General features: G+C 44.5%; 2 protein-coding genes across 9 annotated transcripts in view; one reads left to right on the top strand and one right to left on the bottom strand.

Moving 5' to 3' along the window:
* ITPR1 (inositol 1,4,5-trisphosphate receptor type 1) overlaps positions 1-3,270 on the bottom strand; it is a 264,215-nt gene extending 260,945 nt beyond the window's left edge. For 6 of the 8 annotated variants that reach the window (XM_077325238.1, XM_077325242.1, XM_077325240.1 and 3 more), the window contains exon 1: positions 3,098-3,270. The gene's annotated coding sequence lies outside the window, so the exon portion shown is untranslated. The remainder of the gene's footprint in view (positions 1-3,097) is intronic. The other 2 variants (XM_077325244.1, XM_077325246.1) reach the window with 1 other exon arrangement.
* Positions 3,271-17,166: 13,896 nt separating this feature from the next.
* SUMF1 (sulfatase modifying factor 1) overlaps positions 17,167-24,851 on the top strand; it is a 75,994-nt gene continuing 68,309 nt past the window's right edge. Inside the window, exon 1 of the mRNA XM_077325236.1 lies at positions 17,167-17,462. Coding sequence (XP_077181351.1) covers positions 17,217-17,462 — 246 coding nt within the window. The 5' untranslated portion in view covers positions 17,167-17,216. The remainder of the gene's footprint in view (positions 17,463-24,851) is intronic.

The raw sequence follows: 24,851 nt of genomic DNA, 5'->3' as shown, positions 1-24,851 counted from the left end.
CCCCTCTCCTGCTTTTTAATAAATCAAGGCTTAAAGGCTAGCAATATTGTTAGTGTTCCCTAGCAAAAAACCTAGTTAGTCCTTTTGTAATCTAACAATTATAGAACATTTACACAGATTTTGTAAATATTTCAATTCTTAACATCTGAGAAGAGGAAGTTATTCAGTAATAGACATCCAGCAACCTCATAGCATGCTGATTTTAGCATTGTCTATAGGTTATACTTCTGCCCATCTATAAGGGACTGAGCTGGTAGAGTACTGACTACGTCCAATATCATGATGATTTGAAAAATGCACAGCCACATGTGCACCATGCGCAGTCGCAAATGTGCATGCACAGCTGGGCTGCACATGTGCAAAACAGCTGTGCATGCACACATGCAGCCACGCATGGCGCAAGCGTGCATGCATGGCCCGGCTGCGCATGCGTGTTTGCGCATGTGGCCACACTTCTCTCTCCCCCCTCCTCCCGCAAAAAGAAGCTTGCAGCCTGGGGGGGCAGGGAGAGGGAGCTGTGGCCCGGTGGTTAAGGACCACTGGTATAGACCAAACCAAACAAGAGAAGCCTGCTCACTTGTTCTAATCCCTAGGATTCATTATATCTAAAGAGGAAAGGCACTTAATTTGCAAGAAGACCATTGGGTAATATGGAGTCTCAACCCTACAAATAAAATGCCTACATTCTGATCCACACTCACATTCACAAGCATCTTAAGGACATTTGGAATATACAGAGGAACCCCCTAGACAGCCTTAAAGAAAGAAACTGAAGTGACAGCCAAGTAATAGGCTGCTCAGATTCCTTTCCTTCTAAAAACAAACATATAATCACTATATGCCAAAATAACTTAGTAACTAGTATTGTCTAGCAAGTACCTTGCCAACAAAAAAAATCACTTCTTGGACAGGGACCCATGAGGTTGTTTTTGACTCAGTTTATAGGATTCAATAAATAGGAAGAAGACTCTCATACAAATGGGCTAAATTTTGTAAAGTCCCTGGCACAGAAGCACAATCGTCACTGTTTTCATTCACTAAAACTGGTCTCCTTACTAAGAGACTGGTGGGCATCCAGGGGAAGATCAATTTTTATAAGTGAACCAGTGGAGCAATCTGGAAAATTACAGGCCCATTAGTATCATCTGCACTAAGAATGTTATTGGGAAACAATGTTAATACTGCAATAATTAAGCAAAAAGGCAACAAACTAACCTTGTTGAGGAAAAAGCCTCACTAGAATATTAGAATTCTTTCAAAGTATCTGCACACATGTAAAGACAGATGGTCTATCAACTTGGTTTCCCAAAAAGCTTTAAATTAAGTCCTTTATCCTTTCCTTGTATGAATAATCTCTTTGGACCAGAAGACATGAGCCTAAAAATCAACACAGTAAAACAAAGCCCTTGATCAAAAGGTCCTGAAAAAGTTTAATACTCATGGGATAAGGGGAAAGCCAGGAAAGAGAAACTACAGGCTGAGCAAAGTCAGAAGTAGGTTCCCCCAGGGCCCAGCACTGGACAGATACTACTTAATTAATTCACACATGACCTGAAGTCACAGGTGACCAGTGAGGCTGGCTGAGTTTGTGGATTACAAAGATTTATGAAAGACTGAGAAAACTCTGGACAGCTGTGAAAAAAATCTATAATTATTTCGCCAAACTGGCAAAAGAGAGTCCAAGGCCACAAGTAAAAATGGATGCACACTGAGGAAAACAATGCCATCTTCACAGATACATTCTTGGGGCCTGAACTGGCATTGACCTGAGAAGAGATCTTGGGATCATGATAGATACCTCCATTCAGTGTGTGAAGTGGTAAAAGCAACTAAGTTCCACATTAAGGAAGAAATTGAAAATAATACAGCCAATAGTGTGATGCCTTTATCTGGAATATTTTCTACAGTTCCAGTTGTCTCATCTTCAAAAAGAACTCAAACACTTTGTACATGTAAATAAATGATTATGATGATGATGCCTATATAGTAAATCCTTTCCCTGGAGTGAGACTGGATCCATGTATGTTTGCACAATTAAACTGTTACTCTTTGGCCCAGTAATAAGGTGTCACTGGCCAAGAAAATCTAGCTTCCAGTGCCTCCTTTGAAAAAGATTTAGAGATTCTAGATATGGCAGACCTGTCAACACTTAAGCATGGGGAACCTGAGCTGACCTTTGTTAATTTCCATTCCATGCTGTTAGATACAAAAGGAGTAACTTAGGAACACCTTAACTCACATTGTTTGCCAGGCCTTTCCAGGGAGGCTGAATGACAGGCGTCTTTTTTGAGGGGGGAGGGCAGATTTGGGGTTTGTTGTTTTATGCTGGTGTTAACTGGAAATGTTTTTGACCGTTCTTGTAAGCCGCCTTGCGCCAAGAGGAAAGGCGGGACGTAAACATTTGTGTCTTTCAACAGTGCCCCAGAACTTCGTTGCCGAAGGCTAGCGCAAGTCATTCAAGCGGCTTTGCCCAAGAAGACAAATCGAACCGGAGGAGGAGGAGGAGAAGGATCTGCCAGAGTTCCCACGAAACAGGAGCCGTTTGAAAGGGGGAATACCGGTGAAGCCTGAGAGCTCCGGGAAGCGCCTTCCTCAGTCCATTTATTTTCCCAAACGCCAGTCCCTGACTCCCAACATTATCGCTAGCCTCCTCTCCTAACCCTTTTGGTTTGCCAGCTGCATCAGTAACGACGAGATGGAACCGGCTTCCCTCCCGACCCTGCAAGCGAGGTGGATGCTTTCCCTTCTCTTCCCTTCCCTCCCCGCCGATTGCAAGAAGTCTTTTCGGAAGCTGGCCGGAGTTGCAAACTTGGGCCGGGGGGGGGGGCGTTGTTCGATCCTGTTGCTTGCAGCCCCAGTCCCTCCGGCAGAACCAGGAATGGGAAGGGGGGGATCGGATAAGACCTGGGGGAGACGCCCCCCACACACACACCGACACACGTATTCCAGACACCCCTTTCAAGGGCTGCAAGGAAAGGCTTCCAAAAAAAGGGCGAGCCAAAAGCTCCAGCGAGCGACCCCCCCCCCCCCCCCCCGAAAAAGTTCCACTGCCTCTGAGCTCTCTGTGGCTCTCACCGCCGCCCGCGTTGCCTTTTACCTGATTGCATAAGGGGCTCTGCTGGCCCGGGAGCTGGAGCGGGCTACGAGCCGCTTTGTAATCCCATGGTCCCGAAGGCAGCCCGGATGGAGACTCAGCCGCCCCCCGCTCGGGCTCCAGCGCTGCTCCGAGCCGGCTCAGCAGCACATCCACATGGTTACTGCACTCCACAAGCTCGCCGCAGCTCTTTATATACTCCCCGTTCGCCGCCTGGGCAATGTAGTCCCGACTTGGGAGACCGTGCCGCCCACTGCTAGCGTCTAGCGCGCTTCGGGAGAACTACAACTCCCAGCGTGCACTCCGCTCCGCTGTGGGGGAAGCTCAGGCGGCTTCGCCAGCGGGGAAATGGTACTACTAGCCTGTCAGCGCAAAAAGAATGTGTTGCGAAGAGAGGACTTTTCTTCAGCTGCCATTGGCTGAGTTCTTCCTTCCACCGCACCGGCGTTCTCCTCCCGGCCCAAACGGGCACAGGAGGGGAGAGCCCTTCTCCCGGTTTCCTGAGGGGGTCATGGATGTGCTTTCCCTCGAGGTTGTTATAGGGATGCCTGTAGAGGAATTCCGGTCGGGGCATTCTTCACCACCCCCATCTTTGAGCTTCCTGCAACCAGCCAAATATCCCAGCCATTGGTGACATTAAAAATCACTGAGAAAAACTTGTGGTCGAGAATTAAGCGACATATAGATGCACGTGTATATTGAAACCTGGCAAACGGTGAATGGGGGGAAGGAAGAAAGGCGACACTTTATCCAAGCCCTAGCCAGCACACCATGGGCAATTCACACATCCGAAACACAGAAATGTTGACAGCCCCAGAGTGGGAAGGATCCAGTCTCAGGGGAAGACAAGGGAAGTGGGGAATCCATCCCTGGGTGGCGGGCCAATCAGAAGAAAATGCTCCAAGCAGCCGCTTGGTTGGAAGAAAAGCAATAGATGCCGCTTCGCTGTGATTTGGCACTTGAGATAAAGCAGTTGCTGAATGTCAAATCGTGAGGCAGACCGCTCCTTGCTCCCCCAAGAGCCAGTTCAAGAGTTGGAAACCCCAGCATGAGGTAGCACATCATCTACCTCCAGGTGCCACAGAAGGGCTACTGCTTATTTCCCACTGTTCAGTTTCCTCTGGCGTCAAGCTTCATGTTCCCCCACAAATCACCATTTCAGCTCTTAGATTGCAGTTTGAAACTCAGGTAGCTTATTCCGAAGGCAGTGCTTATAGAGCTGGGTAGTAACATGGTGGCTCTGTCCTTTTAACAGACTCAATGGGATGCTGTTTACCTCCATGCCATGAGAAGCTTCAACTGCCCATTTCCACACATTCAGCCTCTATTTCATGGGACAGGCTTTTTTTCTCCAGACCTGTTGGCGTCCCTAATGACTAGCGCTCACAATTCGCCAGCATGTTTTTGTGGAGAACTGCAAAAGACGTGACTGTTCATTGAGCTTGGTGCATTTTTCTTTGTGTTAACGCAATGAGATTTCCATTCTGCCATTAAAATGTCCTGGGCCAGTCCTGACCTTGCTTTCCATTTGTGACACACTGGTCTGGCACAAAAACACCGATTGTAATGTGAATTGATTTGTAGGGGATTAGTGCAGACTTCTTTGCTGGGCAGAGCCTTGTTGGGTTACCTTAATTTCATGGTTGCAATTGAAGTTGTGTGCGGCAGCATCCAAATTGGCCGTTCCAGGCCGCCACAGCCAGCACAGCCAACCCTGGAACGGCCGATTTGGACACTGCTGCGTACAACCCTAGTTGCAATCCTCAACCCATTCAGGCCAAAATGCAGCACTTCCTGCAATCTCAGTCTTTTGGGCTGTTGACGAAATGCATATAATTTAAAAGCAGACTCTCTAGTTTGCAGTTAGTAAGTGGCATAACAGTGACAGTGGAAAGTGTCATCAACTCACATTTATTGCAACCCTATAGGGCAGGGGTGGCCAAACTGTCGCTCTCCACATCTCCATGGACTACATTTATTGTGAGTCCCTGGCCACGCTGGACATCTGGAAAGCTGTGGTTTGGCCATCCCGCTACAGGGTTTTCATGGCAAGAGACAAACAGGGGTGGTTTGCCATTGCCTGACTATGTAAAGTAACCCTGATATTCCTTGTTGGTCCCATTCAGATACTAACCAGGGCTAACCCAGCTTAGCTTCCAAAATCTAGTGAGGTTGGGCTAGAGGTTGGGCTAGACTGGGCCACCCAGTATTGTGTAAGTGCCTACTAAACTCACATAAACCCTGCATTTGTAATATTTAAAAAACACAATACCTTCAATAAATGTGCTTGATGCTTCAAGGCTCCTTTTTGTTTTTCCTGTTACAGATTAACAGTGCTATCTCTCCACAGTCCCCATCTGTAGCCATACAATCAGACTCACAACCAGCAAAGGTGATACCCCAGTCTCCAGACTTAATATTTACACAGCACCATCAGCTATGGGTGGCAAATTATCCCATCTGTCACAATCATTAAAAAGGAGGGAGGGAAGGCAGCATGGCATAGACAGATCCTGGAAGCTAAGCAGGGTCAGTACTTGGAAGAGAGGCTTTAAAGGAAGACTCTGCAGCAAATGGCAAATCATTTCTCCTTGTCACTTGTCTTGAAAAGCCCCTTTACTTTTCAGTTGTCAGTTGCCACAAGTCAGCTGTGACTTGACATACATATCCATCAAGGAAGGGATTTCTGTTTAAACACAATCCACGCACAGAAATACCCTTCTCATATATTAAAAGTACCTGCTGATAAAATACAATACACATCCATCCATACAGAAATAGATGTGTTAATTATCAAAACACTACGCTCAAGCAAAATGGACTGAACTTTGAACAGCAAACTATAGTCATTACATCAAGGGTAAGTGAGAAACACAAATGGTTCACCACACATTGAACTTGCTGCAGTCTCTGAGCACATGTACAGTGTGTACAGGCTGTGATATTGACACATTATGCATGATTGTCAGGTGATGCAACCATCTAGGATATCATGAGCACTCAGATTAAGGGCCATTCAGCTGGTATAATGAACAAATGGATCCCCATGCTATAGCGGCTAGAACTCCAGGCACAGAGGGGAAGAGTAGTAGTAGATAGCGTGCTTGACATTCGGAATGTTTCAAGACCATCATTTCCAGCTACAAGGACTTTAAACCCTGAAGAATTTCAGATGATCAGACTGATGATGATGTTATCCGTTCAGTCGTGTCTGACACTTGGCGATTCTATAGGGAAGTTTTCTCCACTCCTCTCTGTCAATGACCGCTTCTTTCAGTTGGTTCATGGTCAACCCTGTATCGGCTTTGATCATGTCAAGCCAGCGTATCCTTTGGCGACCACTTTCCTTTTGCCGCTGACCATGCCGAGCATTAATTTTTTTTCTAACGAGTCTGATCGTATGATGTCTCCAAAATAAGTGAGCTTTAGCCGTAATATCCTGCCTCCTAATGACATAGTTGGTTTGCTCCTCTCTAAAACTATCTTGTTGGTAATTTTGGCTGTCCATGGTATTCGCAGCATTCATCTCCAACACCATAATTCGAAAGCATCTATTCTCCTCCTGTCTTCTTTCTTCAGGGTCCAGCTTTCGCATCCATAGCTTGTTTTGGGGAAGACAATAGCGTTGACTAGCCGGCACTTTGTAGAAATGCTGATATCCTTACTCTTCCATATTTGTTTCATGCCTAACATTGAATTCCAGCCCAGTGTTATTTGCAGTCTGATTTCATGGCTGCATCACCACTTTGAGTGATCATAGAGCCAAGAAAGATGAAATCATCAATACATTCAATGTTCTCATTGTCAATAGTGACTTTGGTGCTACTGCCAATAGTTGTCATGATCTTGGTCTTTTTAATATTTAGGTATAGTCCCATCTTGTCACTTTATGATCAGACTAGACAATGATAAAAGGAGCAAGATATACAAAGGCAGTTTTGTGTGATGTGAAGAATTCAGGCTTAAATTTCTGACATAAAGTGAAGGGCTGTGGCTCACTGGCAGATCACCTGCATGGCATGCAGAAATACCCAGGTTTAATCCCAGCAACTCCAATTAAGCTCCAATTAAAAGGATCAGGTAGGAGATGATGGGGAAGTCCTCAGCCTGGGACCCTGGAGAGCTGCTACCAGTCTGAGCTGACAATACTATGCTACTATCCATGTCTATCAGGAAGTCAATGTCTACCCAAAGTCAATGATGTTTATTGTATAACTGTATACTGTTTTTTGATATTTTTAAAAGAATCTTTTATATTAAACTTTAATATTTTAGCCTGGATTTATTTTAATTATTGCCTATTACTATCCTTGTTTTAATTGGGGTTTTTTGTGTTAGTTATGGTTGTTATGGCATAAATCTCCAACAATAAAATTATTTATATTTACAATACTGACTTTGATAGACCAAAGGTCTGATTTAGAATAATGCAGCTTCCTGTGTGTGTATTTACTAAAAGGCCTTGAAAATATGTGGGTCACCGGTCTCTCTGGCCTTGTCAAGTAAATTAACTAAAAATGGTCAAAGGCTCTGCAACTTTGTTGTGCTACAGGAATTCAGAAGTAAAGCTCTTTAAGGTATGCCTTTTAAAATATGTTCCTAAAATCTTACTCTGATTGGCAATCCAAAGAAATGCTCTAGTTCTTAAAAGCAGTCATTCTTTCACAATCAAAATGTTTTGCAGTCCATCTTTAATACCCAAACCATTCTGATCTTACACACAAAGAATGAGGGGTACAACAACACAGAGTTATATAACAACCAAGTGATCCAACAGTTGGAACTCAGTGTTGCTTAAACGTGCATTTTTATTGCAAATCCCATTAATAAGATTATAATCCGCTCAGGTGGCAATCCTATTACAAATCATTCACGACACTCACAGTTGACCTCAGCTTTAAATTTCCCACAGTTACAGAGAAAACAAACAGGCTCTCTTTTTAAGATCCCCCTCCATTCCCTATTTAAGAAGCATTTAAATATGCAGTAACTATCCCATATGCATTGTTTATAACATTACATTATCATCAGGTACATGGTAGAAAATGGCTATGTCAAGAAGGAATTTGCTTATAGTTTCATTTAGCACTGTATTAAGTCTAACTGCAATACTGTTACTTACATTGAATATTTGTGCCTTTTCTCCTTCAATAATATTAATAATGTTGTATTATTTAATTGTTATAACCACTGTTGTTAATATTATTGTTTGATTATTAATGCAAATTGTTTCATGTATGGTTCATAAGTTCAACGTAAACCGCCCTGAGCCTCCGGGGAGGGTGGTATATAAATATAATAAAATAAATAAATAAATAATACTTAAAAAAAATGTAGTATGAAAAAACAAGCCAAAACAAAAATGTCTGTTTTAGTTCAGCTAATAAGGACAAGATTGAAACCCACTACTAAAATAAAACTATTTTTTGTTACTGAGCTCAGTAGATATGCAAAATAACAAATGTTTCTGATACTTATGGAAGAATCATACCCATTATCTGGTGTCACAAACTTTCACATGTGTAGGGGCACTTCAGTGGCCTCCACCTAAGCAAATGATCATTCCATCAAAGCCTGCAATTTGGCCAAACCAAGCTGGTGAGAACTAGGATACAAAGGTTATGCTCCCTTTTTCCAAGTCCTGGAACAAGTAGCTACATCCACACTCAACAATAGCACTAAGTGGATTTCCTTCCAAGCAGATATGTGTAGGAAATAGTTGCATTTGGGGTTTCTTTGCATTTGGGGTTTCTTGGTGACCCTGAAAGGGTTTCCTGAATGCAAGTTGAGTCTCTCTCTCTCCCTCTCCCTCTATCTCTATAAATAAAATTAACAAATAAGGAATGTTTCTCAATGGTAAACAATTTGAGAAAGGTTGGGCTAGGGTGTTATTATGCAAGTTTGGTGTAGTGGTTAGGAGTGTGGACTTCTAATCTGGCAAACTGGGTTCAATTTTGCACTCTCCCACATGCAGCCCGCTGTGTGACTTTGGGCTCGCCACGGCATTGATAAAACTGTTCTGACTGAGCAAGAATATCAGGGTTCTCTCAGCCTCACCCACCTCACAGGGTGTCTGTTATGGGGAGAGGAAAGGGAAGGCGACTGTAAGCCACTTTGAGCCTCCTTCGGGTAGAGAAAAGCGCCATATAAGAACCAACTCTTCTTGTTTCTTGTTTTCTTCTTCTTGGATGAATAGTCATTTGCCCTAGATGTAGACTGCTACCCCAAACTTCTAACATTCCTGAAAAATTTTGCCTAATATCTTTATGTGCTCTCACTTGGTGCAGTTACAAGAGCAGAGAATCAGCATGGTATAGCTGTTAGGGTGTCAAAACAAGAGCTGGGAGTGCCACAGGGCCATCCTAAAAAGGGTTATGTCCTTCTAAGCCCATAGACTTCAGTGGATTTAGAAAGAATGCCAAGATCATACTAGGAGTTTCAAATTCCCACATTGCCATTAAGAGTTACTAGCCTCCAGGTGAGGCCTGGAGATTCCCCTGGAATTACAACTTATTTCCAGACTACAGAGAACAGTTTCCTAGGTGGAAATTGCTGTTTTGGAGGCTGGAGTTCATTTGATCCTGCTGAAGTCTCCCTTTCCCCAAGCCCGGCTACATATCCAAAATCTCTAGGAATTTCCCAACCCAGCACTGGTAACCTTACAGGTTGTGAGCCTTGCTGGGTGACTGGAGGCCAGTCATTTTCTCTGGAACTGGACTATCTCAAAGGGTCATTCTGAGGGGAAAATGTAGGGGGGGGATGATATGTATTGCCTTGAGCTCTTTGTATAAAGAGTGGTGATGGGGAAATGAACTAAACTGACACTCAGCTGAGAAACCAACTCAAAAGGCATCTGGCAAAAAGCCACAAAGAACTAAATACCGTAGTGTCTTACTACCCCCCACCCACTCCCCATCGGTCAACTGCCTTAAAAAAAGGAAAGCAAAATGCATTTTTTTAAAATTTCAGCTCAAAGATCTGCAGGGCCATTGGGATAAAAACGCACCAGATGGTTTTACAGACATGTTCTCAGGAAGGAAACTTGGGGAACACAGGGATGGCAATTTATAAAGCTGCAGATTGAGAACTCTTGTCAGATTTCCGCAAGGAAACAGGATGGGGGATTGATTTTGTACAGATACCATTGAGCCTTAGGACAGACTACTATTTTCTCTCCCTTCCAGAATAGATGCACAGTGAAAACTTTCCTTGCCACAGTTGCCCTTGCGTGTGAGCTACAAATGTTTTCCCTTGAAGACTATTTGCTTACTTTTAATTTCATTTATACCCTGCTTTCCTCCCTATTGGGTATCTAAAGTTCTCCTCTCCTCCACAAAATCCTCACTATACCCCTATAAGAGAGATTCTGCTGGGAGCAAGAGTGTGTGCGCACATGCAAGTGTCCGTAGCAGCATGGGGATTTGAGAATCTGAGTCTCCTAAAACCTGGTCCCAGCTGCTACATCACACATGGTGCAGTTTGCTGGAAAAAGATGCACGGCCAGGTGTTCTTTGCAATCCAACCCGGGTTGATTTAGACATAAGGACAAAATGCAAGAAACTTCAGTACAGTTTGATTCCTCCCCCCCCCCAAAAAAAAAGCAACAATGGTGTGAGAGGCTTGACTTCCTGATCCAATTTTAGTCCATTTGTTTTTATTTTATTCTCTTGCGTTGCTATGTAGATTATAAAACGAAAGGAAATCAAGGCAGATAAATAAAAACCATGCTTAGGAAGTATTCTGAACTCACTGGAACCTTTCAAGGCTCGGGGGAAAGAAGTTTGTTAGTGTGTTTCTATCCAGACTGTAAAGCCAACAAAACATGCCAATGCATTCATCACAAGACATTGCTTGTTTTTGTTCCACAGTATAAAGTAAATAATCCACAACAATTCAGATGACATTTGATATGTTTTACTATTAGTAAATGAGTTAATGAATGTTGCTCCTCTTTCTCCAGCTGTGCTTGCATTGTCAAGGGCTGGCTGCTCGCCTCCTGACCCCACTTTCCCCTGAAACCTCCACTATAGCCTTCCAAGCTTTGATCCTAAAACCTTATTTGGAAGTAATTCCCACTGCAGTTAATGGGATAACTTTTAAGTATAGCGTTTACAATTAGAGCCAGCTTTTCTCAGTAGATACCATCGGTTTGATGCCCTTCCTGAAATTATAGCAGTCCAACGCAGTTACCCTGTTCTAAGGCTATTGACTTACAATGGACGTACAAGGCTATTGCCTTACAAGACTGTCATTCTGTTGAGGATTGCAAATAACCTGAAGAAAAACAATACCCTGTCCCTTTAACAGAGGCTAAATGGGGAGAAATAGGCAGGTGAAGCTTTTTGCAGCTCCAAGGTAAATAACATCACCCAATTAGTAATAACCCATTAAGCTTCTGTTTAGGGGACAGGGAATTTTCACAACCTCAACTGTAGGTCAAGCAGGCCACTTGCATATATATAAAAAGATTTGGATATGTGAGCCTAGATGGCTAGTATCTGGCGCTTTCAGATGGGGTTGTTAGCTTCCAGGAAGCACCTGGATATCTCTAGACAAGCAAAATCAGTTTCCCTAGAGAAAAAGTCTGCTTTGGAGGATGGACAGTATGACATTATACCACTTAGGACCCTCCCCAGGCTCTGCTCCCTGAGCTCCAGGTATTTTCCAACCCAGAGCTAGCAACCCTACTTTCAGAGCATTGTAATCTGAATGACCAATGGTCACAGAGTGCCCTGGAAGAAGCAAAAGCCAGGACAACCTCATCACTCACTCCGAGGAATGCCGGTCCCCAATAGAACCTGGGGAATCCCCTGGAATTATAGCTCCTCTCCAGACTAAAGAAATCAGTTCCCCTGGTGGATTTGGAGAAAATTGCTGCTTTTGGAAGGTGGACTCCATAGCCCTATACTCCACTGAGGCCCCTTCTGCCTCAGATACCACCTACTACTGGCTTTACTCCCAAAGTCTCTAAGTATTTCACATTCCACCCTACTCACTCCTCTCTGCAACATGCTGATTTGGAAAATGGGCTTGCTCTACCCATGCCTGAAGATATCAAGTGCATGGACTTCTCTCCAGGACTCTGGCACTTCAGAGAGCACAAAGGCTAAGTAGTCAGAGACACTATAGTGTAGTGGTTAAGAGGGGCAAGTTCTAATCTGGTGAGCTGGGTCTGATTCCTCACTCCTCCATATACAGCCAGCTGGGTGACCTTTGGGCCAGTCACAGTCCAGATAGAACTGTTCTTATAGAGTGATAATTTCAGGGTTCTCTCAGCCCCACCTACCTCACAGGGTGTCTGCTGTGGGAGAGGAAGGGAAGATGATTGTAAATTGCTTTGAGACTCCTTTGGGTAGTGAAAAGCAGGATATAGAAACCAACTTTTCTTCTTCCTTTCTCTGGCTCTCCAGATGGTCTAGTTACCTCTGCTCTTGCTTGTATAACAGCAGGTTATCCAGGCTAAAAACAATATAAGTTCAGCTGGTGTGTCACTTTTGACCTGGGCAGCCTCTTTCGTATCTCACGTCTGAAGATTTTCTTAGTGTTATATTACAGATCAGACTTAAGGTCTTGGTAATCACCTTTAAGGCCATACACATTTTGGGCCCAGTGTACCTGAGGGACTGCCTCGCTGTCTATGCCCCCCAAAGACTCTATGCTCTGCCCTTCCAACTGGCTGGTGATTCCTGGCCCCAAAGAAGCATGTCTGATCTTAACCAGGGCCAAAGCTTTCTCTGTCCTGGCCCCACATGGTGGAAACCGCTCCTTGAAGAGATCAGGGCCCTGTCTGAGCTATCGCAGTTCTGCAGAGCCTGTAAAATGGAGGTTTTCGCTCAGCCATTTGATTGAGGTTGACTGAGCTAACTACATTTGCTGGGCCCCCCAGAAACTTCCCCCATGAACCGATTCCCAAACCGGAAGTGTTGTTGGAACTTTGTTACTGGCTACTGTAACTACTATTACTGTTACTACTGTGTTATTTGAAGTTGTTGTACTGTACTTATTCCTACGTTCTATGTAAACTGCCCTGAACCGCAAGGGGACATGTTTTAATCTTTGCGGTCTTGAGAATGCTGAATTGAGTGGAAAGGTGGCAGAGAATGAACCCGGCGTTTTACTGCACTCACTCACATGCCTCACTGCTTTCTCTTCCTCCCCCACGCACTTCATGTACCAAAACTCCAGGTTAGACATGATCCCCAGTGACCTTTGATGTATGAATGCAGGCACAGGGTCAATGGAAGTTAGTTTCTTCCTGCGATCCAAGATTCTAAGTTTTCCTTTGTGGGGGAATGAACTCTGGGTAACCTTTGTGCACCTGCATCCAGACATCATGGTTGATTGCTTCTATCCAGGATTCTTTCATCTCACCTCTATGGAAGGGGGGGGGGGAGATATGAACACCTCACTAAGCTGGGTTTGTGCACCTAATAGCTTAGTGACAGCAAACGACATTTGAAAATAGTATTGCAATTAAAAGCAAAACAGCAAATAAGTAATTTAACTGAGACAGAAGGACCGGGAAAAAATAATAATGTAGACACTGGGAAAAGATCCAAAGAGACAATGCTACCCATCATCCAACTTCCACATTTCTTGCTGCGTTATTCTGTGCTATCCTGCTTCTCTAAACATTTCCCCCCTTAATTCATATTACATTTGATCTACTGTTTTAATAGCTACTCAACTGTCCACTTGAAACATGTTTATCATGTTCTTGATTTTGTTTTAGGTTTTAAATACGCATTTGCTCAGCACCAAGTCAGCAGTTTGTTTGTTTATTTATTTAGATTTATTTCCTGCCCCTTCTGAGACCAGTTCCTGGCGGGTTACAAAGTCTCATAAAACCCATTAAAAACCCCTGTAAAAGACATACAAATCCCAGACATGGTAGAAAACCCCCCACCCATCCCAGTACCAGAGGGGTAAGGAAGGAGGTCAGAAGTCGATGTACTGCTCATACTGGGGGGGGGGGGGGGCATCGATCTACATCTCTGACCCCAGCCTCAACCAGAGACCTGGCGGAAGAGCTCCATTGAACAGCCCCAGCGGAACACTGACAGCTCCAGCAGGGCCCGCAGCAGATACAGGAGCTCATTCCACCAGGTTGGGGCCAGAACCAAGAAGGCCCTGGCCCCGGTTGAGGCTAGGCGTGCTTACCTGGGGCTGGGAACGACCAATAAATTTTCACCCGTAGAGCGTAAGGCCTACGGGGGGGTATAGGATGATAGGCAGTCCCTCAGGTATGTGGGTCCCAACCCACGTAAGGCTTTAAAGATTAAAATCAAGACCTTGAACCGGATCCAGACAGCAACTGGCAACCAATGCAGCTGCACCAGCACAGGTTGGATGTAGGCTCTCCAAGGTGTACCAGTGAGGGCCCTAGCAGCTACATTTTGTCCCAGCACTGTCTACAATGACCAATAAAACATACATTTTTAGTCTTTGTGTTCCATGAGCTGCAAAACTGCAGTTTTATACATTAGCTACATAGGGGGGGGGGGAATCCCATATAAATTAATGCCCTTGTTTCCGAGTATGCATCAAATCCGATAGCTCCATTTTACATAAGGTATGAACTGCCTGAGCAGGCAGTCTGCAGCTTGACTAAATCACCCTTTTGGGCAGCATTGCTGATTTATAGTGATCCTGTACAGATGGAAATGAGCTTTGGTGGCAGCTTACCAGCTCAAAAATAATCTCCAGGCAGAAGGAGCCTAAGCACATTTTATTCATCCTGCTGAATACACTTAAGCTAACTTCCAGGTAAGTCTGTAACTATGCCTTACCCATATCTCTTCATTTACCTTGGACTTGGTTACCTTCTCAGTACTCTCTAAAATATGAGATGACATATCCTGGAAGTTCTGTGGAGACTGCAGCCTTCTCCAATAAGGAAGATACATCACTGTGTTCTCTGCAGGTCTGTGAAGACGTGTCATGGAAACTCTTCAGAACAGAAACCCAGCAGGAAGCACTAATTTAGGCTTATGTCACAGAACTTCTACATGGAAATTATTCTCTGGCCCAAATCCAGCTTTAGTCCTAGTCAAGTTGCCATGCATAGCAACTGATGCCCATCTGAATCAAAAGCCACATCCAGATAGCATAATTTCCCTTGTTAATTCACAGTGAGTCTCTGTAAAAATAGCTCATATCTTAATGGGTTGCCTAGTTGTCTGCATTCCCACAATAGTAAGAATTATTTGCTGGGATAGATTCAAGTGGGTAGCCGTGTTGGTCTGAGGTAGCACAATAAAATCAGAGTCCAGTAGCACCTTTAAGACCAACAAAGTTTTATTCAAGGCGTGAGCTTTCGAGTGCAAGCATTCTTCCTCAGACTTGCACTTGAAAGCTCAAGCCTTGAATAAATCCTTGTTGGTCTTAAAGGTGCCACTGGACTCTGATTTCTTTGCTGGGAGTAAGCTGTGTTGAATAACATGGCATTTAGGAGTAGAATTTGGGATGGCTGTCATGTTCTTCATCAGTGGTCAGCTGTTTTGTGAACTGGTTGCAGGTTTGAGCTTCCTTTACATAAAGTTAAAAATACTGGAATTTTTCAGACTGCTCTATTTTACCAGTTGCAATAAACTTGCACCCTATGTTAACTTATATAATTTTACTGAGTGCGTTCATGCCAATGGCTCTGAGGGGAAATTGCAGCTGAGCCCAAGAGAATAGTGCCATGTCAATACACAAATGCTTGAAGCTTCCTTATACTAAATCAGACGATTGGTCCATCAAAGCCAGGATTATCTGACCGGCAGCAGCTTCAGGGTCTCAGGCAGAGGTCTTCCAGGTTACCTGCTGGTGGGTATGTCAGACTGAACCTGTGGCCCTCTGCATGGAAAAGAGGCTCTTCTGATGAGCCACAGCCCCTCCCCATGGGTTGCAATCCTACCAAACAGCTGTTTAAAGCCTTGAGATCTTTTGGAAAGTACACATGGCCTCCCCGGGGGAAGGTCTCACTGCAGGGCTGACCTTTGGAAAGACCTCTAGAAAGCTGCTTGAAAGTGGATAACGCTGACTATGATGATCCAATGGTTTAGGCTCAGTGCAAAGGAGGAGAACAGTCAGTCTTTATAATCTGCTTTTCACTACCCAAAGGAGTCTCAAAACAGCTTCCAGTCACCTTCTTCCCCACAACAGACACCCTGTGATGTAGGTGAGGCTGAGGCCCATTATGCACGGGGGGAATAGCGCACATTCGGGGTGGAATGGTAGTGACTAAAATCACCAATAACGCACAGTGCTGGCTGCAACTGGCCACAGATTCGGTGCATGCCACGTGAGCAAAACGTGGAAGAAAGTGCAGCTTCTGGGTGACCGGGGCGCAACCAGAAGTGGTGCCGGGGTCGCCGCGTGCATAAGCGGTTACTCTGGGTTTTGCCGTCGTTGCGTCCCGTCCCGTGCATAAGCGGTTTGCTTCGCTTCTTCCCCCTCCGCGTTTTCCATGTGACCCGAAATCGCTGTTTTGGTGGCCGTGCATAATGAGCCATAGAGAGCTGACAGAAACGCTCCATGAGAACTCTAACAGGATTGTGACTAGCCCCAGGCTCTCCAGTTGGCAGCTTGTGGAGGAGCGGGGAATCAAATCTAGCACTCCAGATGAGAAATCACCACTCTTACACCAAGCTGGTTCTGGAAACTTGGTATAAAAAAGTCAGCTCCTGCCCCATGAGTTTTCATTGCCAAACCAGCTTGAGATACCAGCTAGTTCAGAGAAAGGGGCTTTCAGTGGGGTCGTCATGTGTTCTCGCCTTAAACATGCCCTGACCCTTGGGATCGGACCGGTCTCTGTTACTTCCCGCGCTGGTCTAGAGTTCGCCGATGCAGCCTCCTAAAAGCTGCAGCGACAAAGCGGAAGGAAAGAACCACCCAAGTGTAATTCCGAGCTAAAAAAGCAGCAGGCTGCGAGACAAGGATCAGCCCCTCCAAACCAACCCCGATCGTCTTTGGGGTGTCTCTCTCGCGGTTATTGCTGCAGAAAGCGCTTCGCTGGCCGTGGGCAGGGAGCAGGTCCTCGCGAAAGGCAGACGCCCGTCCTGGGGCCGCTTAGCGAGCGCTTTGCCTCGATCGAGGTCAGCTGACCGCCCCTCTGTCACGTGACCCATCGAGAAACATGGCTGCCCCCAGGCAGGGGCCGCGTCGAACGATTGTCCCTTGTTGGGTTCTCTGCTTGGGGCTGGCGGCGGGTTTGCAGGACGGCGGGAGGAGCGGAGAGGGGGACCGAGGAGCTTGTGGCTGCAGCAGCAACCGGGCCAGTGGCGGGGAGGCAGCGGCGCAGAAGTACTCCTCGGAGGCTAGTGCTCCCCAGCCGCTAAAGCAGGAGCCGGGGGCTGTGCCCTCGAAAAATGGGGGCAGCCAGGTAAGAGAAAGGGGACGTCGGTTGATGGCCTTGGCCTGTGGGTACGGGATGTATATTTGTGTGTGTGTGTATGTGGGGAAACACTGCAGAAAATAACTGCCCCACTGGATTCTATAGATGTTTGTGTCCGTTCACTCAGTTACCGTCCACAGGTGGACTTTTGGTGTCATATCCAAGTGCAGGTTCTCTTTGGAATTCCCCTCAGCAGTGGCAAAGTGGTGCAATAAATCTTGGAGTTGGTGTCTAGTTCCCATTAACCATTATAGTTGTAGGGATGCTGTGTTTTTGTGTGTGAATCAGTGCTGTCAAGTTGCTTCTGACCTACGGACACCCTATGAATGAATGGCCTCCAAAATATCCTATTATTCACAGCCTTTCTAACATCTTACAAACTGCAGGCCATTGAGTCAATCCATTTTAAGTTGGAGCATCTTGTCTTTGCCTTCATCTTTCCCTAGCATTATTGTTTTTTTCAAGTGAATCCAGTCATATTTTACATTAGGGCTACCAGTGCCTCACTGTAGTTAGCATTTTTGGACCTCCCTCACCCTCCAACCCCCTCCCCTAGATCTGAAATGCATGCTGTCTAACACTGCAGCATCTATCAAATTACATGTGCAGTGTGACATGCACCAACAACATAGCACCTAGTTGTGTGATTTTTCAAGTGTGCACTACTCTGTGATCCTAGTTTAGTTTTAGTGGGCTGTTCTGGATATGATGGGTTGGTGCTCCAACATATGAAAGTTCAGAGAGTTTGGAGGAGGAGCCAGACAGATCTTCCACACACTGGCCTTAACCAAATGCCTGGTGGAAAAGCTCGGTCTTGCAGGCTCTACGGAACTGTGCCAGCTCCAACAGGGTCCTTAGCTCTTCTGGGAGCTCATTCCACCAAGTAGGAGCCAAGACCAAAAAAGCCCTGGCCAAGGCATACCTCACATGGGCCAGGGATCACCAATCTGTTAGTATTCACAGAGCGGAGGACATCGTCAGTTAAATAGTCCCTCATGTACACACATTTTAAAAGTATAAATTCAGGGAATTCCATAATTCTGGTGACACGACTGGGTAGGTCCATTTTCAAGCCCCCCCATCCTCAGATGTTTGTTTATTATAAAGTTGTTTAAAATTTTTGCACAATAAAAGTAATTAATTTTAATTTTAACAATAATATAGACATTCAACCTTTGACGGTCCTAACTGTTACTAGTTGGGTTTTTATGGTTTCATTTCTAGCCCCTCCCCCCTATGGTTTTAGGCTCTTAAGGGAACAAGCTTGCCCCAGTTTGCATAGGGTTTTAAAGTTCAATACCAGCACCTTAACTTGAGCCTAGAAGCAAATTGGGAGCCAGTGAAGAATGAATAAGACAGAAGTGGTGTGCGTGTTTGTCACTCCAGTCAACATCCTGCCGGCAGTTGTAGCTTCAAAACTTAGTAGTGCAAGGTTACTACTATACCCTAGCAATGCTAGATGTGTGAGCAGCTGCATGCGCTGGAGGCTTTACCACCTAATCATATGAACAGGACATGACTAAGAACAGTACATTTGATTTCTGTGTATTCTAAAAAAATGGTTGGAACACAGGATTTTTAATTCTTGAGGCAGTAGGTTGCAATAGCTCGTGTCCTGGATGTGAGAGACCTAGGTGCAAATCCTTGTTCATGAATTTCATCAAGCAGCATAGGCAAACTGCCTATGTCCCTTGTTGGGTTCTCTACTTGGGACAATCGGCAGTCCAAACTCCCTCAAGGTGTACTTGCAAGCATGAGTAAAAAGTGAATTCTAAACTACTTGGGGAGGTGATTACTAATCCTTGTACCAATGCTGTTCTTTTTATAAGTTGTTCTTAAGGCAGAAAAATCTTATTGTGTGTCAGCTACTACTGTTAAACTCTTTAGTTAGGGGTCTCCAAACTCAATGAGCCTGTAGGTTCTTTTGGAACGCTGTGATAGGGTAGTGGGTGCCCCCAGAAAAAAAGGCTGCCTTGGGAAGCAATTACAAAAAGTTGGGAAATTCTAAGCCCAGTATTCTGCTGTGATGCAGGCAGGTAGTGCTGGATGGGCAATCTCTGTCATCCTAAATGCCTACTTTATGGTGTTTTGAAACACTTCATGCTGCATTGTGGCAGATTAAAGCCTGGATTGGCTCACTGTTTTAGAACATAAATAATTTGGGGAAGAAACCAGTGGTTGCCAGGAAAGATTTCAGGGGGGCACTGAGGTGCCCATGACTGCTGGAGATCACTGAGCTATCTAACCCCTTGAGGTTCCAGCTAATCCCCCCCTCCCCGTGTTGCAAAAATGGGAAACTCTTGTGTTACACCAGGAAAATATTAATTCCTCTGTTCACCTGTCTACAATAAACAGCATTTGTGAATGTTGTTTCCCCTAATTTTTTTTCTCTGTACTGCTGACTGTGGCTTAGATTATGAGCCAATACACTGCGTAGATGAGTTCAGCAAACATAACTGAAAGCAAAATTAAGTCAAAGGAGCAGAGCTGATGGATTTTTTTAATGGCTCTTTTCCTTCTTTGCCCGTTCAGTCACTGAAGGTGACACATGAGCATCTCAGGGTCCTTCAGAAAGGCAGCTGCATAGTCTATTATCCTCAAGTTCTTCTGCGAGGGCTGATCTATCAGCTAGTGTGTTCCTGTCTGCTTCAGTGCTGTCTGATAACATTGCTAACTAGTTATCTAATATGCTTTGTGATAACCTTTGGACTCAGTTGATGTGGAACTTAGCTTTGTGGCAAGATTGCCAACTGCAGTCAGTAAAATTTGGACACGCTGTTCTCATGCGTATTATCCAAACTGTGGTCAGCCCTCCGCCAGCATCCACTTCAGAAGAACTCTAGCATAAGACATACAGATTAGTCAGGTGACCCATGTGATGTGAACATCAGACATGGCAGAGGAACTGAGGGAATCAACCATGTGTGAGCAGCCATTATGATGCAAGCTTAGCATTTGATCCTGGCATTTGTTACTGAATCTAAGCCCCAGTGCCTGCAAATAGGATTAATGAAATTGTTCCTAGACTGCCCCCTGTGCACCAAAGGAATGAAACTGCAACACAAGCATATTGGGGAAACAGTTTAGGTAATGTGCATTCGGTATGCTTTCCATACCTTGGTGTGAGATGTTATCCCATCAGTACATAGAGGTTTGAGAACAGTGTTTCTATAATCTTGCACTGTTGAATTGGGTGAATAGGACACAGAGGCTATATCATGCAGTTTTAATTTTAAAAAATATTGGAGTAATGGAAAGATAGGCTTCTATGCCCAGAATTGACTACTATATACAAATGCATAAATCTACGTTATACTGAGTCACACCACTGGCTTCTCTAGCCTGGCATTGTTACATTTTTATTCAATACTTCTGCCTTCAGGGGATGACCTGAAGCGTTCTTGCAGCATCCCTGTGAAATAGGTTGGGTTAGGAGAGAGTGGCTAGCCTGCAGTCTGCTAGTGAGCACGTTGCCGAGTGCAGAGTTGAACCTGAAATTACCCAATCCTAGCTGAACACTCTTAACTATTAAACCACAATTCCTGCAATTGTGTAGTAATTGGTGGTGGCTGTCCACAGCCTCCTTTTATAGATTCTTGAAGCCAGTTGAACTTTGGGCATGCAAAGCACATGCTGTGCTACTGTGGACCATCTGAGCTGAGTGTTCCTTACAGTAGAGAATTAAGAAGTGAGAACATAGTAGTAGTTACCTAATGTGACTGTCACATTGGTGGTGATACCTAATAGAGGACTCCTACATGTTCTTTTTTGTGTGCTGACTGCTGCAAATGTGACTGGCCTTCTTTTTTCAACCTTGCAGTGACTCAGAGTGGCTTTTGCGATGAGAAAGCAAAAGAAATAAATTCAACTTGATTAGCAGCTTAAGCTGTAGATTGGGTCCGAAGAAGAGAAAGCACCATGTTTCTCTGTGTGCGTGGACTGCTTTGGTAGCAGGTTTAATGTGTGCAATCCCCAGCCTTGCTAACTTTGATTATTGCTGAAGAATATTCTGATGGCAAGTGGCACAAAGAGTGTAAAAATAACTTGAGTTATTGAAGATTTTATTGATGATTCGGTCATAATAGGTAACAATGGGACCGCCATGTTCAGAAGCAGAGTACATCTTAGCTTTGTTTATTCATTTCATTTATATCATGTTGTTTTCCTCTATGGGGAGGGAGGGAATGTATCGGCGCAATTACCTCTATGTCCCCAAGAAGTTTATAAGCAGGACATTTGGCTGGCTGCTGCTAAATCCAGAGTAGTTAACCAGTTGAGCCCTTGATCTGATTCAGCATGGCAGTCCTTAGATGATAGGCACACAAAAGCCTCTAAAATATTTTACCTCTTGATAGCTAGAGAATTATGCATGCAGTGCACAACCAATTGGTAAAGAATCAAGCATGCACATTGCTAGACCTTGTGAAATGTCATATATTTTAATGAATTGTGGTCTGTAGCCTTCCTCGCATTAAAAACTGGAAAAAACATACACTTAGAAAAAAAGATTGCAGACAGTGGCCAAGGCATCTCTCCGATGTTTATTATTGGCATTTAACTGGTAACTTAAAGCATCATTTCAAGCAGGTCCATATTGAAGAAGTATGGAAAATGTTCAACTTGAAGACTTTTGTGGCACCTTAAAGAGTAACCATATTTTATTCCAGCATAAACTCTGGAACTGCTACAATTTCAGTGTCTGTAATGACCTTTGAGGGACTTCCTTTGGTTGAGTGTGCATAAGAGTCTACCTGTGTTATTATTATGGGAAGCTGTGATTTGCTGAAGGGTTTTGCTTTGCCTTAATGAGCCATTAATCTGCAATTTCCAAGCCAGCTTGGAATAGTTTTTTATGGTTATAATGACTCATCAAGAAATTGAAAGATGGTCAGTTTTATGGGATGTATCCCTGCCAGTTTATGTTTTATTTAGGTCAGAAACATTCTGGCCGATGGCACTTTTGCAGGAAAGATTTCAAGCAGTAAGCAAGAGCACTGGCAATAATTGCTGCCCATTTTGACACCTGCTGAATTTGAATGATGCAGAAGGTATTGTTAACCTTGGATCCAGCTTAGAATGCAAAATCATGCTCTTATTTTAAAAGGTTTTCCTGGGGCTGCTCTTCCAACTTTGCCCACATGCCTAAGATTTGAGGTAAAGGTATTTCATTTGAGACCCATTTTGTTGTAGGGGTTAAGAGTGGCAGTCTCTAATTTGGAAAACCAGATTTGGTTGCTCACTCCTCTACTTCTGACTCTGGGCCAGTGATGGTTCTCTTAGAGCTCTCTCAGCCTCACCTATCTCACAGGGTGTCTGCTGTGGGGAGAGGAAGGGTAGGCAATTGTAAGCAGCTTTGAGACTCATTCAGGTAGTAAGAAGTGGGGTACAAAAACCCAGCTCATTGTCTTATATTCCATGTGAATGGTGAAGTGAACTGCTGTACATAGAAAGGGTCACACATGAAGTTATTCTTGTTGTGTGTTTGCAGAAGGAAATAATTTCTTGGTTGAATTTCTGTTTGTCATGTGGCTTTTTAAAGACATAGAAGCGTTGCCTGGGGGGGGGGGGAACAAGCTTGATCAGTCTTGAATCAGAAGGCAAGACTGATAGAACTGTACACCCAATGTTCTCCTGTCATTAAAAATGCAGACAAGCTGTAGCTAGAATAGATTTCCAGATAATTAGTTGCCACCTCTTGGCTGGGAAATTTCTGGAGATTTTGGGAGTGGAGCCCAGGGAGGGCTGGGTTGGGGAGGAGAGGAGAAAGACCTCATCAGGGTACAATGCCATAGAATCCATCTTCAAAAGCAGCCATTTTCTCCAGGGGGATTAATCTCTGTAGTTGGGGGACCCATTATAATTCTGGGAGGCTTCCAGGCCCCACCTGAAGGTTAGCAACCTTACTTACCATGGATGGAGCTCCCAAGAATGGGCTCTTCATACACATTATGAATGGATAGCTACAGCTCTGCTACAGTCATCAACCATCAAATCCTTCTGGATGGAACAACTGCAGGGGTAGTCAAACTGCGGGCCTCCAGATGTCCATGGACTACAATTCCCATAACTCCCTTCCAGCAAATGCCATGGACATCTGGAGGGTCCGCAGTTTGACTACCCCTGACTTAGAGCATGAATTATATTGTTTGGCGTCAGTGTCCACACCTCCAGTTTTCTTCAGTGTGTTGTACTTGGGGCTTGTACTTTGAATTTTCACCATAAATAAAAGCAGGGTATATGTCCTTTTCCATTTGTTTCTTCATGAAGGTAAAGTCTTTTTACTGATAGAAAGGTGTCAGTTTATTTATTCATTTAATTTATACCCTATATCCCCTTCTCACAGGGGACTCCGGGGGGGGGGGGCTTGCAACTTTTAAAATGCAATAAAGAAATATAAACACGATCAAAACATGATCACTGGCAGTCTTCAAGCAAAGGTTGGATACACACTTTTCTTGGATGCTTTAGGATGCTTTGGGCTGATCCTGCGTTGAGCAGGGGGTTGGACTAGATGGCCTGTTTGGCCCCTTCCAACTCTATGATTCTATTATTCTAATTATGAACGAATAAATATGAACAAATAAAACATAAATGCAGAAAACATCACCTTGACGAGCCAGTCTGGAAGGATTAAAACAAGTGGCCAGCTCCCTGGATCATAATGCTACTCAAAGACCTTCCAAAATGATGCTGTTGAATGCCTTGTGGAATTCTGGAAGGTCCTGTAGGACATAAACTTCCCTGGGGACTCTGACCTGAATAGTCCAGGCAAGTTCAATACTGTCAGATCTCGGAAGCTAAGCAGGGGCTGTCCTGGCTAGTGCTTGGAAGAGTGACTTCCAAAGAATCCCGGGGTTGGGGGTTGGGGGGAGGCAATGGCAAACCACCTCTCAACGTCTCTTGCCTGCCTGCCAGATAATCTTAGGATCTCGTGGCTACGCTACACACATACAAGTTAAATAATAATACATTCCCTGTTGAGATGGTTCTTGGGGCAGCCCCTGAAAATGGTCTTGTGCTGGTGGTAGACAGGTGGGTTATTCATGAGCCAGGCACCTGTAGAAGACCCCGGAACGAAGCTCTAAGGAGACAATGAGGGTCTAATGAGAGCAATAAAATGTAGCTAAAACAGCCCCAGACTGTTTATTGATTTATTGGTCAAAAGTAGCACTTTGAATTGGTTCTGGATTCTGACCAGAACACAGTGGAGGTGCCGAAGTATTGGTGTTATAGTGCTGACCAGGGAGACTCAGCCAGCAATCTAGCAGCTGCATTCTGGACCTCCTGATGTTTTCTAGATCTTCAGAGCAGAGAAACTGCACTTCAGTCATCTTCCCTGTCCATGAATTGTCACTATCAATGTGAAAGCAGAGGGAG

Source organism: Paroedura picta, chromosome 3 (assembly GCF_049243985.1).
Source record: "Paroedura picta isolate Pp20150507F chromosome 3, Ppicta_v3.0, whole genome shotgun sequence".
Lineage (NCBI taxonomy): Eukaryota > Metazoa > Chordata > Lepidosauria > Squamata > Gekkonidae > Paroedura > Paroedura picta.
This window is presented reverse-complemented; position numbering and strand designations above follow the sequence as displayed.